Source organism: Elephantulus edwardii, unplaced genomic scaffold, assembly GCF_000299155.1.
Source record: "Elephantulus edwardii isolate Elephantulus edwardi_28Jun2011 unplaced genomic scaffold, EleEdw1.0 scaffold00089, whole genome shotgun sequence".
Lineage (NCBI taxonomy): Eukaryota > Metazoa > Chordata > Mammalia > Macroscelidea > Macroscelididae > Elephantulus > Elephantulus edwardii.
The window spans coordinates 2,466,495-2,481,262 of record NW_006399839.1 but is presented as its reverse complement, the minus strand read 5'-3'; the positions used below and the strand labels follow the sequence as shown (position 1 = coordinate 2,481,262).

The following is a 14,768-nucleotide window of genomic DNA, read 5'->3' as shown; positions in this document are numbered from 1 at the left end:
AAACTTTCATTTTGGAACAATTTTTTATTTAGTGCAATGTTAAACAGTAATTATACTTAGTTCTTATATATATCACAGTGAAATATGCCAATTTAATAATGTTTTTTATACCTTTATAATTTTTATTTTAAGTTAAATAATCATCCTAAAGATAATGAAAGAGAATGTTAATAATCCCTTCAATCCTACTCCTGTTACTATTCTGCAGTGTAACTTTGTTTGTGCTACAAACCTGCCTTCCTACCTGGTTATTCTTATTAGGTCTAGTCAGAAGCAACTCATAGCTGGAATTCCAGCAGCTTTTCAGAGATGGTAAAGTGGGTGGAAGGCGGTTGCCCATCTTTCTCCCACAGAGTAGTTGTATATTCAAAACTTATCCCTTCGGATTGGCCAGACAATTCCTTACCGTTAAGCCCCCAGAGCTGCCTCCTAAATCCATTAGTAGTTTAAAATTGTAAAAACACCTTTGACAATATACTTTTGTCGCCTGGAAAATGGTGATAATAGTTTTTTATATTGTTGTTGTTGTTGTTGTTACGTGCCGTCGAATCGTTTGTGACTCATAGCGACCCTATGTGCAAGAGCCCTAAACCCTGCTCTATCCTGTGCCAATCTCATTGCCTCTGACACACCCATCCCGATTACCCCAGTCACTGAATCAGTACACCTCAAAGAGGGTCTTCTCCTCCTGCCCTGTCCCTCCACCCTACCAAGCATGATGTCCCTCTCCAAAGACCTGTCTCTCCTTATAACATGTCCAAAGTATGTCACACAAAGCCCCAGAATCCTTGCCTCCAAGGAGTAGCCTGGTTTAACCCTCTCCAGGATGAATCTGTTTGTTTTCTTGGCAGTCCAGGGTACATTCAATAGTCTTTTCCAGCACCACAGCTCAAAGTCACCAATTCGCCTTCTATCCTCTTTACTCATTGTCCAACTCTCTGATGCATAACAAGTGATTGCAAAGACCATGGCCTGTATCAGACACACCTTAGTCTCCAGAGAGAGACACCGTTGCTCTTGAGTACTTTAGAGAGGTCCCTAACAGCAGACTTTCCCATCGCGATGCGTTTTTTGATTTCCTGACTGCTGGTGCCAAGAGTGTTGACCGTGGAGCCGAGCAAACTGAAGCTGTGAACAATCTCAATCTCTTTGCCATCCATCGTGATGCTACCAATTGTTCCAGTGGTGAGAATCTTTGTCTTCTTGACATTGAGCCTCAGTCCATACTGAAGGCTGCAGTCCTTGACCCTCTGCAGCAAGTGCTATAGGTCCTCCTCAGTTTTGGCAAGCAGGGTTGTGTCATCTGCACAACGCACATTGTTAATAGATCTTCCACCAATCCTGATGCCACACGTCTCCTCAAAAACGACTGGAACAGCACATCAGCAGAGAACTGCCGGAAGTCCAGGCTGGGTTTAGAAGGGGTCATGGTACTAGCTGATGTTAGATGGATCTTAGCTGAAAGCAGGGAATACCAGAAGAATGTCTATCTGTGTTTCATTGATTATGCAAAGGCGTTTGACTGTGTGGATCATAACAAACTGTGGCTGACTCTGAGAAGAATGGGAATCTCAGAACATTTAATCGTGCTAATGTGAAACCTATACTTGGACCGAGAGGCAGTTGTCAGAACAGAGCAGGGTAACACTGCATGGTTCAAAATTGGGAAGGGTGTACACCAGGGATGTGTCCTATCTCCGTCCCTTTTCAACCTGTATGCAGAGCAGATTATCTGAGAGGCTGGGCTCTATGAGGAGAAGTTTTTTATATTAGGAGAACAGTATTTGATATTCATTTTACAGAAAAGAGCAGATGAGAGATATTTACCCCAGTATAGAAATAAACAGTAGATTCAGTGTTGTCCCTGCCCTTGACACATGTGTCTTGACCCACCCCTTTCTGTGATGCTGGAGGAGAGTATTAAATCTACCATGGATTGCTAGGAGAACACAGAGATTCGGCCTAGAGAGAGTGAAACCAGGCTGCTCCTTGGAGACAAGGATTCTGAAGCTTCTTCTGAAATACTTTGGACATGTTCCTAGGAGGGAACAATCCTTGGAGAGCGATATCATGCTTGGGAGGGTGGAGGGACAGAGCATGAGAGGAAGACCCTTGATGAGATGGATTGATTCAGTGACTGGGGTAATGGGGATAAGTATGTCAGAGACAATAATATTGGCACAGGATAGAGCAGGATATAGGGCTCTTATACACAGGGTCACTATGAGTCACAAGCGAATCGACTGCACATAACAAAAATATTAGGAAAAGCATGTGCTTTGGTTTCTGTATGATTGGCATGTTGATTCTGTAGAGTAATAAGACTATTTCATACATTCGTTTAAAAATTATTGGCAGCACAATTTTATTGTTTGTCATATTTATGATCCCATTAGTTTCTACATTCTGTTTGATCACATTGCAATGAAATGGGCATGCTTAAAGATCTCTTCAAGTTGATTGGCCAGGGAGCTGTTTTCTGAATTTCTTGACATGAAAGAATGAATGCTGTCAGTATTGTATCTGTTTGTGGAAACATCTCAATTGGTATTGCATTAATTCCTGGATGCTTGTTTTTCCCACTGCCTTCAGCTTGGACTTCTTCTTTAATGCCGTTGGGTTCAATCATACACTAATTTCTGAAAGGGTTGAACATCAGCCAGTTATTTTAGAAACAGTGATTTGAAGTGTTCCTTCCATCTTTTGATGTCCTGTAGAATCATTGCAACTTGAGGCTTGAATTTGTTTCTGAGTTCTTTGAACATGAGAAATGTCCAGTGTAATTTCAAACTTCAGTCGTTGTTCTGCACAGTCAACTCAAAACAGACTCGTAACTAACCCTACAGAGAGTTTTCTGAGACCAGAGATGGCACAGATCACCTTTCTCCCAGGGAGCCAGCCGCAGGTGTATTCAGACTGCCCGAGGCACCACTTCTGGGTTAGCAGCACAACCGTACCCACTAGGCCACCTAATTTGCATGTTTTTGTATCAGTTAATGCATTGTCTTCAGTGGTAATTTATAAAGGCTGTGTGGCTCCCAGGACCATATTAAGTCACTGCCCTGTTCTAGGTTATTTCTGATTTTATTTTTTTAAATGGTGACCATACCAGTATTTGTTCAATCATTTTGAAAATCTTTTTGAAAATTGGTTTTTTGAGGTTTCTAATTTTTTCCATTAATTAAACATCAGTAGCTCTTGTGGAATTAATATGGACTGAAAGCAGCCCTCCTCAGGGTTTCTGAGGATGTAAGTGTCCATGAGAGGAGACTGCCCAGCTCTGTCCCGTGGAGCAGCTGGTGGAGTCTAACCACTGACCTTTTCGGTTAGCAGCATGTGTAATGCGCTACACTGCCAGAGCTCTTGATTTAAACCAGATATAACTGGTGTTTTACATATGATGTTTGTGTCAGGTACTAACTCACAGTGATTGTACGTTTAATAGACCAAAGCACTGCCCAGGTTTAGTGATGCTTCTACTGGGCCAAAGTGTATGTGCGGGTGTGTGTGCATTTTAAATGTGAATAGGTCTCCCCAGTGTTTGCTGAAGAAATTTTTATAGTTGTAGAGGTGGAGGTTTTTTCCCCTTCTAAAACATTATATATGTATATTTTAACACAAGTAAGTAAGCTTTACCATCAAGCTGTCAAGGTTAGTCCTTCTTGCTTAAACAGTGACACATGACAGATTATTCTTAATGACAGAGGCCACAGAACACTGGCACTGTCATTATAATGGGAGATGTTTAATGGACATAAGAACTCTTTAGGAAGGAATCTCATGTGATGGTTTTGTTTCCTGACAATAGGCTTAGGTATTCTGAAGGTAGCTGTCTCAAGGTTGGTTTGTTTTCTGGCACCTGGGCACTTTATTTGTTTAAAAGCACTTTGAAAAGCCCTAACAGGTTAGGAAACTAGGAGGGGAAGTGGAAACTCTTTCCTCTAGGGCAACTCTTCATTTTGGTACCTGGATAAAGGGCTGGCGATGAGTCTTTGTAAAGAAAGGTATTCTGTCAGTTGAAGACTTACATTCTTTTAAATGAAATTTGTAAGTTGACGTGCTTCATCTTGTCCCCACGGAAGCTTCTTATTTCAGCATTCCTGCACACAGACCACTGAAGGACCCTTCACAGCAAATGAAAGTGGCTTTGTGTGTGCATAGGTGTTGGTTTTCTGAAATGACACTTAGAACAGTTCTTTGAAGTTTGCCCTTCTGTTTTAGAAGTCCATTCAAATTTTGTATTCTATCCTGCAATTAACTTATTTTAATGTTTAACACATACTTTAAATGATTTGCCACCTGAAAGGGAAAGTTGAAAACTTTATTCAAAGTTTTTAATAAAATAACCCTTCAGGAACATGAGGCACATTACTAATTATGCACATGCCGCACGGGCCACACAAGTGAGTATGAGAGTTTTGAAGCAGATCCTCAATTTCTTCCAGGTTTATTGTACTTACTGTTAAGATTCTGGTTCAAACTTAGTGTATTTGAGGAAGTTTAAATGCTGATGGTTCAAGAGAAGTTGGTGAAAATGCAAGAAACTAACCATTTTTGACCTCTTTGTAGGAAGAGAGAGCAGTGAGAGATCGGAATCTCCTCCAGGTTCAAGACCATGATCAGGCTATTCCTTGGAAAGTGCAGTTCAACCTGGGCAATAGCAGTCGGCCGAGCAATCAGTGCCGTAACTCCATTCAAGGGAAGCACCTCATCACAGATGAGCTCGGTAAGGCTGGGCCTCTACCTCCCCTGCAGTCTCTTGGTCTTACTGTTCATTTTTTTTTACTTGTCTGTGGTTTGACTGCAAGTTGATCCTTGATGTAGGAGGTAGGGTAATTTGTTTTCGTGAGTTTTGTTCTAGATTCAAAGGGTGACTGAGGGCTGTAGTCTTAGGGGTTGCATTGGTTACTGTCATTGCAAAGTTAGCCATTTTTGGGTTGTGTGTGTTTTTCCCCCCCCTGCATTTTGCTCCACCTATTTTTCCCGCACTGTTAGAGACCTACTGTGGTGTCTTTCAGAGGGGTCTGCAGTGGTAGCTGGTGCTAACAGTGGTACTCGTCTAGTTCTTCTGGTCTTAGGGTTGTGGAGGTTGTCGTGTTTTTCTTTATCACATCTTTAACACCTCCTCACTCATCGTTTGAGAATCTCAATGGCAGAGAAGCTTGGTTTGGTAACTCTTAAGTGTTTTTGTTCCTGTAACTTACTGTTGTAGGACTTTACCATGCATTAATACCTAGGTCACTTTCTGCCAGCCTCTCTCTACACACTGTTGTTGTTGTTGTTATGTGCCGTCGAGTCGCTTGTGACTCATAGCAACCCTTTGTACAGCAGCCCTAAACTCTGCTCTGTCCTGTGCCAATCGCACCGTCTCCGATACACCCATCCCGATTACCCAGTCACTGAATCAATCCACCTCAAAGGGGGCCTTCCCCTTCTGCGCTGTCCCTCCACTCTACTAAGCATGATATCCCTCTCCAAGGACTGGTCCCTCCTTACAACATGTCTAATGGATGTTAGATGGAGCCTCAGAATCCTTGCCTCCAAGGAGCCGCCCAGTTTGACCCTTTCCAGGATGAATCTGTTTTCCTAGCAGTCCATGGTACTCCCAATACTCTTCTCCTGCACCACAGCTCAAAGGCATCAATTCTCCTTCTGTCCTCCTTAGTCATTGTTCAACTCTCTGATGCATAACAAGTGATAGCAAAGACCACAGCTGTATCAGATGCACCTTAGTCTCCAGAGAGACACCATTGCTCTTCAGTACTTTAGAGAGGTCCCTAACAGCAGACTGTCCCATGGCAATATGCCTTTTAATTTCCTGGCTCTACACAATAGTATTTTATAATATTGCCACTTTCCCCCTTGAATTTTGAGCTCAGTTATCTTCCTTGATAACCTCCATGCTGTTCCTTATTGTGGTGACAGTAAGGGAATGTACTTGTTTTCCAAATGACATAATGAATTAGAAACATAGTTAAGATATGTTACTCTTGCAGTTAATTCATGAGTTTTTTTATGTTTTGATCTTTTCTCTTGGAAACTTCTAGCTTCTTTTTAAACTTGAAGAAAGGAAATTCTTATGTTGGTTAGATGACTAGGCCACTGTTAGAACTCTATTTTGTGCTCTACACTGTACTGTCTGGAGACTAAGGTGCACCTAATCCAGGCCTTAGTCCTCGCAATTCCTTGCTATCCTTCAGTAAGCTGAACAATGACTAGAGATGATGGAAAGAGAATTGATGCCTTAGAGAATTGTAGAAGAGTACTGAATATATCATGGACTGCTAGGAGAACAAACAGGTTCATCCTAGTGAGGGTGAAACTAGGCTGCTCCTTGGAGGCAAGGATTCTGAAGCTTCATCTGACATACTTTGGACATGTTGCAAGGAGGGACCAGTCCTTGGAGAGGAACATCATGCTTGGGAGGGTGGAGGGACAGCACAAGAGAGCAGGACCCTGGATGAGATGGATTGGCTCAGTGAGCTAATGAAGCGTCAGAGACAATGAGTTTGGCACAGGATAGAGCTGGGTTCAGAGCTCTTGTACAATTGTACAAAGGGTCTCAATGAGTTGCAAGCGACTCGATGGCAGGCACATAACAACACTGTACTGAAAGCCTTAAGAATATCGTTTGATATTTATAAATTATAATAACTACAGTGCCAGTACCAAAGACAAAGTGAAATAATTATTTCTTGATGTTAAATATCCAACCAGTGTCCAGAGTTCCCGACTATACATACTTTTCTTTTTCAGCAGGTAGTTTGCAACTAATTTTTTTACTATTTGTTTACAAAAAGAGATCTTAATTCTGCTTCAGAGAAACTAGAATTTAGGGTTATGATTCTGATAATTTAAGTTGATAACTGGCTGCTCCGTGGGAGAAGGATGGGCACTCTCCTCCCGTGAGATTTACTGCCTCTGAAAACCCACTGGAGGGTCATCTATGAATTGATTCCTACTGGACAGCACACAACAGCAACAACAGCAGCCTTGTATTGTGCTCTTCTCTACTGTCCTTGATGCAGCTAAAAAGAATGAAGACACATGCTGTCCTTAAAATGCAAACCACCGTGCACCATTGTTTGTTTCCTTTTCAGTTTGCATTCTCAGCGAAACTAAGCTTGTTCAAAAAAGATCTTTCTCTTCAGTGAGCAGCAGATGGAGTGATGCAGATCGTTGTGAAGACCCTGACTGGCAAGACTATAATTTTTGAGGTGGAGCCTCGTAACACCATCAAGAATGTCAGAGCCAAAATCCAAGACAAGGAAGTTACCCCCCTGACAAGCTGCTCCTGATATTTTCAGACAAACAACTAGAGGATGGTTGTCCACTCTCTGACTACATCTGAACAGAGTCCACCCTGCATCTGGTACTGTGTCTGCGTGGTGGCATCATCGAGCCTTCCTGTACCAGCTCACCCAGAAGTACAACTACAGCAAGATGATCTGCCTCAAGCATTATGCTCGCCTGCACCCCGTGCTGTCAATTGCTTCAAGAAGTGTGCGTTTCTGGTGTTCTTACTTGAAGAACAAGACCCAAGAGGCCAAATAAAAGCTCCCTCTTCACTGGCTCTCTTGCCTCTTGCAGGTGGTCTCCTTCTGAGCTCCATGGCCCTGGGCCCTTAATAAAGTCTCTTTCATTGAACTGAAAAGAAAAAAGAATATTTCAAAGTTAGCAAATAAGAACTGGGCTCACTAGAAGATGAAGGAAAGAGAAAAACTACCTAAAAGAGTAGAAAAGCTGGAAAGATTTGCACAAAATGACATTTCCATTTTGGCTCTGATGCCACGCATAATCTCTCTTTTTTTATAATCCCACTTTAAAAAACCCCAGTGATGCAAATAGCCTGTTTTCATTTACTCATTTTAACTTTTGGTTAAGACAATTTGTATGATATTCAGTGAGAAAAAATGAAGTCTTAAAATTTGGTTTAATATTTATTGTTTAACTATGAAGAACAGGTTGTTAGTCTCTTTTATCATGGGTAGCAAAAGAAGATTATTTCTCCCCACTGACTGATTTAGGCACAACAAACTCGTAAACTCTATGAGGGGGGAAAAAAACCCACTTTTTTTTTAAAATCTTTATTGTGATTTTAATGAAAGTTTACAGGAAAGTTGAATTTACATTCATTCATTGTTGCACATTTTCCTCCCTCCCCATCCCTTCCTGCTTCCCCAGTTAACTTTTGTTTTACTTACGATTTTCCCCCCTTTATTTTTGGTTGCACATTTTCTTCCCTCGCATCCTTCCCCCCTCCCCCCAGCCCACTCCACAATGCATCCCTGTTCCAGATTGTTGTCATACATTTAAATCATACTTATGTATTCCTTTCTGACAGTTCTTCCTCTCATCTCTTCTACTGCAGTGTTTTGATGTCTATCCACTCTTGTCATGCTCTGCCAACCATCTTATTTTATAACAGCAGTGTTACACAGTAATTACCCTTTTGTGATAAGCTATTTCGCTCAGCGTAATGTTCTTCACTCTCCCTCTTGTGTAATGCTTTATAAGTTAGTTGTTTTTTAGTGCTGCATAGTATTCTGTTGTGTGAATGTATCATAGTTTTTCTACCCATTCTTTTGTCATTGGGTATTTGGGTTGCTTCCATCTCTTTGCTGTTGTGAATAACACAGCGAATAAACCAATAAACATGGGTATGCATAGAGCAAAAAATTTTGAGGATCAGAAATACATGCATAAAAATTCAAACTTTACTTTAACTCGAAAAATGGGAGACGAGATAATTACCATAGTACAGGAAACGCCCGAGAATTTATGCCTTTTAGAAAATAGATGCTACTGTGAATAGTTGGCTGAGCAACACATTATTAAATAAGACAATCAATTAGAATTAATACATTTTTTTAGAGATTAGAAAGTAATTCTTCAGGCAATAGCAGCACATTTTGAGATTATGATTTTATAGGACTTGTTCAAAATAATGTTTTTGTGATCAGATTTATAATGCAAAATAAGAATATTTTCTTTCACCAGAAGTAAAAGAGCCTGTAATTTCAAGGCTGAGTACTGGAATTTAGCCCTAGGAGGAAAGAGCTTACCTGAGAAGCTCACACCTTGTGATATGGAGAAGAAAGGACAAAAAGATGATTTCAACAAATAATATATTTTTGCATCTTCCTAATGTAGGTGTTAGAGCTTCTCAGTGTTTACCATTTGGGGCAGAATTTTGAAGTGAATGCTGACATGGTTATTTTGTTTGTTTGTTTCCTGTGACAGAAACAACTAAGAATAGGTAGGGAGACTCCTAGAAACATTTGCTGTAGTATGTGAGAACTGCTTCCTTAATTCAGAAGACAGAAGTGTATACTTGGTTGTGTTTTTTCCCTTAAAAAGTATAAGTTGCTAGATAACTGATCAGGTTTTGTTAAGTGAGAGCCCTGTTGGGTGAGACTGGGCACATAGATGCTGGTATGACCATAGACTAGTGACAACCCTTTCAGTCTCTCCCCAGAGTCATTGTTCTACTGATGCCTCTTGCTTTTGCACAGATTTTGTTTTGTAGGGTTGTTAGTGAAAACAGTCTTACACCTCACCAAGTCTCATTCTCTGAGGATTAAGAAGCTGGGGCATTTGGAATGGAATGGTACTAGAACAGCTGCTCTGCACCTGAGAGCCTGTGTGTGTACCTGTGGGCCTGGCGTGCACCTGGGAATTTCCCAAGGGCCAGCTGGTGTCCCCCATGCACTTGTTCTTACATTTTTCTGTCCCACTCCCAGAAGGATGCAGAGCAATGTCTATTTAGCAGCTCTGAACAGTAAATTATCTCTTCTTGTAGAGCAGTTCTTTCCCTAAAATTGAACTTGAAATAGCTAGGTCAGAGTATGTATAAGTGTGTATGTGGTTTATGAATAGTGAGATTGATGAGGAGTGGAGGGAATTAAAAAATTTCTTTGTTTTGGATTTTAGAAAACTTTGCTTTCTTTAATGCTACAGGATTTTTGAGCCCTGGCATTTATATTTACAGACAACCTAAATTGGTTTATCAAGGTCAGATAATGATCACGTCTCTTTAAAATAATTTAAAAAAAAGAAATAAAATGAAGCTACTAAGTACATGACCAGAAATTAAAAATCTATCTGTGAAGAGTTTTTCTTTTTAATTTAGAAGATTCTTACATTGATTTTTCTTATTTTCAGATTTTTTTTTAAATTGAACTTTTTTTTAGGCAGAGGTTGACTAACATAAATTCAAATGAGAAAATGTAGATGTGGTGAAGCCAATTGTTTAGCAGAAGACTGAAACACAGGTGTTGTCTTAGTTACCTTGTGTTGCTGTACTAGAACACCACATGTGGATGGTTTTAACAGGCAGAAATTTATAGTTTAGGAGGCTAGAAGTCCAACTTCAGGGTGCCAGCCCTAAGGTAAAGCTTTTTCTTGATTCTGGAGAAAACTCCTTGTCATTTTTCAACACATGAGCCAGGATTCTCTTGGAAATCTCCTTGTGTGCTGGCCTCAGCCTTTTCCTGGGTCCAGAAGGTTCTCAGCACAGGGACCCTGGGTCCAAAGGATGTTCTCTGCTCCCTGCTCTTCTTCCTTGGTGGCAGTGAGGGCCCTCTGATCTCTTCTCACTGGTTTAATCTTTTATATCTCAAAAGAGAATGTAAAGTTACAGCCTATACAGATTGTATTATAGCAGCCTCTGATCTTGCCTCATTAATGTCATAGGGGTTTAGATGTGTAACACCTAGGATAATACCAGATCGCAAAATAGAGAATAATTACATAACATTGATAATTAGGGCCTATCTATGTTAAAAAGTATTTTTATGGGACACAGCACAACCTGTAACAGGTGATCCATGAGGTGGAACCCAGTTATAACACAGGAGTTCATGTTTCCTGTTAGCTACTGCATATAGGAAGCAAACCCTAATCACATTGGATCTGATTTCTGGCTCTTTAGTGCTTGGGGTGTCCCGGACTGCACATTCTTCCTCACTGTTCTCTGAGCGCAGTGTTTTCATTGCTGCGTCATGATTTTGGGGTTGGGGGGAATGTAGGGTTCTGATGATTGATGCTAAGGGGAGTCTCTGACTTTCAGGCTATGTTTGTGAAAGGAAGGATTTGCTGGTGAATGGCTGCTGTAATGTCAACGTCCCCAGCACGAAGCAGTACTGCTGTAACGGCTGCCTGTCCAACGGCTGCTGCAGCGCTTATGAGTATTGTGTTTCCTGCTGCCTGCAGCCCAACAAGGTATGTGCACCTCCCTCTTCACCTCCTTTTATCTTCCTGCCTTTATGTCTGCTGAGTATCAGAGTCTTCATGTGAGACACTTCTGAAAATACATCCTGGAATGGAACTGTGTAGGTGTCAGAAATTGCTGCTGTGAAGTCGCCTTTGTCAACCAGGAAAGGAGGTGGTGCCATTAACAGAATGGCTCTTTTGCAGAATGGACCTTTGTATTTCTGATGAATAAGATACCCACTCCCTCTATCTCCCTATATCAGCATTCTTTTGCTTAAGGAGAGATATCCAAGGTTACCTTGTGCTGGCTTCATCTGAAATTTATTACAGGTACAAACTTTTGTTTCCATAGCAACTTCTCCTGGAGCGATTCCTCAACCGGGCAGCTGTGGCATTCCAGAACCTCTTCATGGCTGTGGAAGATCACTTTGAGCTGTGCTTAGCAAAGTGCAGGACCTCATCCCAGGTCAGACACGGTGACTTCTCTTGCCGGGAGATGGGCGGATGAGGGACAGGGGTGAGAACTCTTGAATGTAGGCCAGTTTTTTTTTTTTATTTTTTTGTGATGTGATAAAGGAGCTCATGATTCAAATGAAGCCATGTCAGCCATTGTATGGTTTTGCTTTGAGTAACGTTAGAATTTAAAATGGCAATGTGAGGTTTATACAAAGGCAGGACAGCAAACATGTATTAAGTCAAAGTCTCATTAACTTGTATCTCTCTGATCTGAATTCAATGCCTGCCCTGTAAGTGGGAGCTTTTTAGTCTGGGTGGTGTGCTAATAGTCCAGCTCCTGAGAAGAGTTCGTTCCTTCCTGTCTGACTGCCAATTTGACGCTGGCTTTGCAAACACTCACTTCTTTAGAATAAGTAGTAATTTGTTCAGGGGCAGAGTTTTGATTTATTTTAGGACTTCAAAGAGATAGGCAGGTAGGTGTTTAAAAATACACAAAAAAATCTGCAGGTTGTCACACTCCCGACACTTACTTGAGTACCATCATTAACCATGCTTCGCTCTTTGGGCATCACGTATGGTCCCCGCCCTGCATGCATCTGAATGTCATCTTCCTTTCCATCACTCTGTTCCTCTCGCTCTGCTTTGATGGTTGGACATTTGTCGTGACATTCTTTGTGCACTCACTCACCTGACGTGGTTACTACAATTGGCTCACTTCTGGCCACTCTTCATGGTTCATCCAAGATTGTCCTGGCTTCGTCTGCAATAACTGAGTCATTCTCCAGAACTCTTGTACCCTTGGTCTGAGCTCTGTGTTCCACCATATGCTTTTTTAAAAATCTTTTATGTCTCTGCTTTGCTCTGGGTGCATTTACATTATTGGGGAAGTGTTTCAGGCATGATAATGAACATTTGAAGACGTGAAGAAATTCCTGATAGTCTTGTTTTGCTTGAAGAGCTTTCCACTTGAATAGGCTCCAAAGGAAAGTTATAGAAGGCTGAACACATTATTCATTTTAATTCAGAGTCTCTGTTTCTGAATTGGACAAAGCAGGGGCCCCTACAGCCCCAGCTGGTAAAACCTAGAAGTTGGTTCCAGTCTTTAGTGAAGGGCTATGCTTTCTGACTTTGTCTTTATTGTGAAGAGACATTTCCCAATTGCTATTCAATTTGTTTTGTTAACAGTGTCCCAAGGAAGAGAAGATTTGGCTGCATGTTTATTAAATTGGATTAATACCTACAATTTATTTGCTTAGCATTGGTCTTGGGGTAATTAATGAACTCTCTAGACTAGCCAAAAACTCGAGTTGCTTGTATGAAAACAAATTGCTCAAAAATTAGCCACTGGGGTTGATTGCCTGCATTAAATCACACTTGCAATTTGCCGAGCCAAATGAGGCTTGAGTGGTATTGTGAGGTTGGCTCGTGTGGCAGACCTTTAGGTCCATAAACGTTCTGAAGGCAAATTGGAATGCCTCTCAGTCTCTGCAGGATTCAGTGCCCAGAATGGAATTTCTTTGAAACCCAGGGAAGATCAGTTACAGAGTTTCCAGTGGCTCTTAATCTAGCTTAGAATAATGTATGAAAAATGACTTACCTTGAAACACCCAGGTCACAGCCATGTTGTTAACTCACTAGTGTACATAAAAAGGAATATGTTCGCACAGCCAGCCATACTTGTGTTTATTTATCCCGTTGGTTTGGTGCACTCAAATAGTTGGGTGGTGGGGTTAAGCTTCCCCCCGCCCCCATTTTATACTGGTTTACTTACAAAGCTCATAAAGTTCATATACATGGTTTTTCACACCTCATCTCTCCCCTTTCCTTTACCCACCCCTCCCCCTCCCCCCATCAAATTGTGTGACCCTATGACTAAGCCCCCACCTCCTTGGATCCTCGTACTCGTTCTACAATAATGGTCCAATACAGTATTTGTCTTGATGAGACTGAGTTAGTTCACTCAGCAATAATGCTCTCCAGTCCCTCCCAGGTTAGGTAGTAATTTACAAAATCATTACTGCTGCGTGCCCCATTGTGTGACTGTGCCATAATTTCTCAATCCACTCCATTGTGGTTGGGCATGGGGTGGCGTTTTTTCAATGATGAAAAACCATTTTATCTCAAATAGTTGTGAAAAACTAAGACGGGGGAACTATTAAATTGTTTTAAATGTCGTAAAAAGAAATGGTGGAAAGCAAATGAATGCAAAAACTAAAATAAAAAAATTTTTAAAAAAGAATGTGCATGCCATGATATTGTTTCCATTTTAATGCTCATCGTTGGCAGTGTGTGTCCGGCGTTCCTCTTTGTTCTAGAAAGTGCCTTGGAGCCTTCTAGTGACACTTGGAGACAGATGCAGCTAGGCTCTTACAGAGCGTGTCTGAAAGCAGTCCCGCTTTGCCTTCTCCTGTTTTGTGAGGAAAGTGTGAAAATCGGCTCACTCTCACGACAGTCTTATCTTCCCTTTTGCCAACAGAGCGTGCAGCACGAGAACACCTATAGGGACCCCATAGCCAAGTACTGCTATGGAGAGAGCCCTCCCGAGCTCTTCCCTGCATGAAGGGTGCAGAGGACTGCATCAGGGTGAGGAGGGCACCACTGCAGGACTGCCGGGCTGAAGCCAGACTTCAAGAGTTTACACTGCGACGGAGGCAAAACAGAGAGACTTGAGGAGAACCTGGCTTGGATCCCTTGTCGGGTGGTTCTCTGTGCTTCCATCAGTGCCTGGGCTCGTCCCAGTGGGACTATTACTATAACACCACCTGGAAACAACAGCCCTTCTTTCCTGAAGAAGACCAGACCACGGGCCGAATCCTTGTTGCTATGGATGCTTTTGGATCACTCAACCATTGTACCTGCAAAGGGAACTGTGGCTCACAATACCTCCTTGTTGGAACCCACATTTTCACTTACACTTTGACCTGGGCCCTTCCACTGTAAAATTATTTATTGGATTTCGTTGGCGTAGCAGGGGACGTTCTGTTTGCTGTAGGAAAATATCTTGCCTTTGTAGTTGAATATATCCGTGGAAATTTAGTTATTTTTTTTTATTGTTCTTGTGTTGTTTCATGAGTTAAATTATCCTTTTGCTCAGATAC

General features: G+C 41.5%; 1 protein-coding gene across 1 annotated transcript in view; it reads left to right on the top strand.

The window, feature by feature from the left end:
* Positions 1–14,230, top strand: part of LOC102848016 (chromosome unknown open reading frame, human C12orf49) — a 32,860-nt gene extending 18,630 nt beyond the window's left edge. The window contains exons 2-5 of the mRNA XM_006890398.1: positions 4,570–4,726; positions 11,072–11,223; positions 11,567–11,680; positions 14,147–14,230. Of these exons, the coding sequence (XP_006890460.1) occupies positions 4,570–4,726; positions 11,072–11,223; positions 11,567–11,680; positions 14,147–14,230 (507 nt within the window). The remainder of the gene's footprint in view (positions 1–4,569; positions 4,727–11,071; positions 11,224–11,566; positions 11,681–14,146) is intronic.
* Positions 14,231–14,768: the final 538 nt, after the last annotated feature.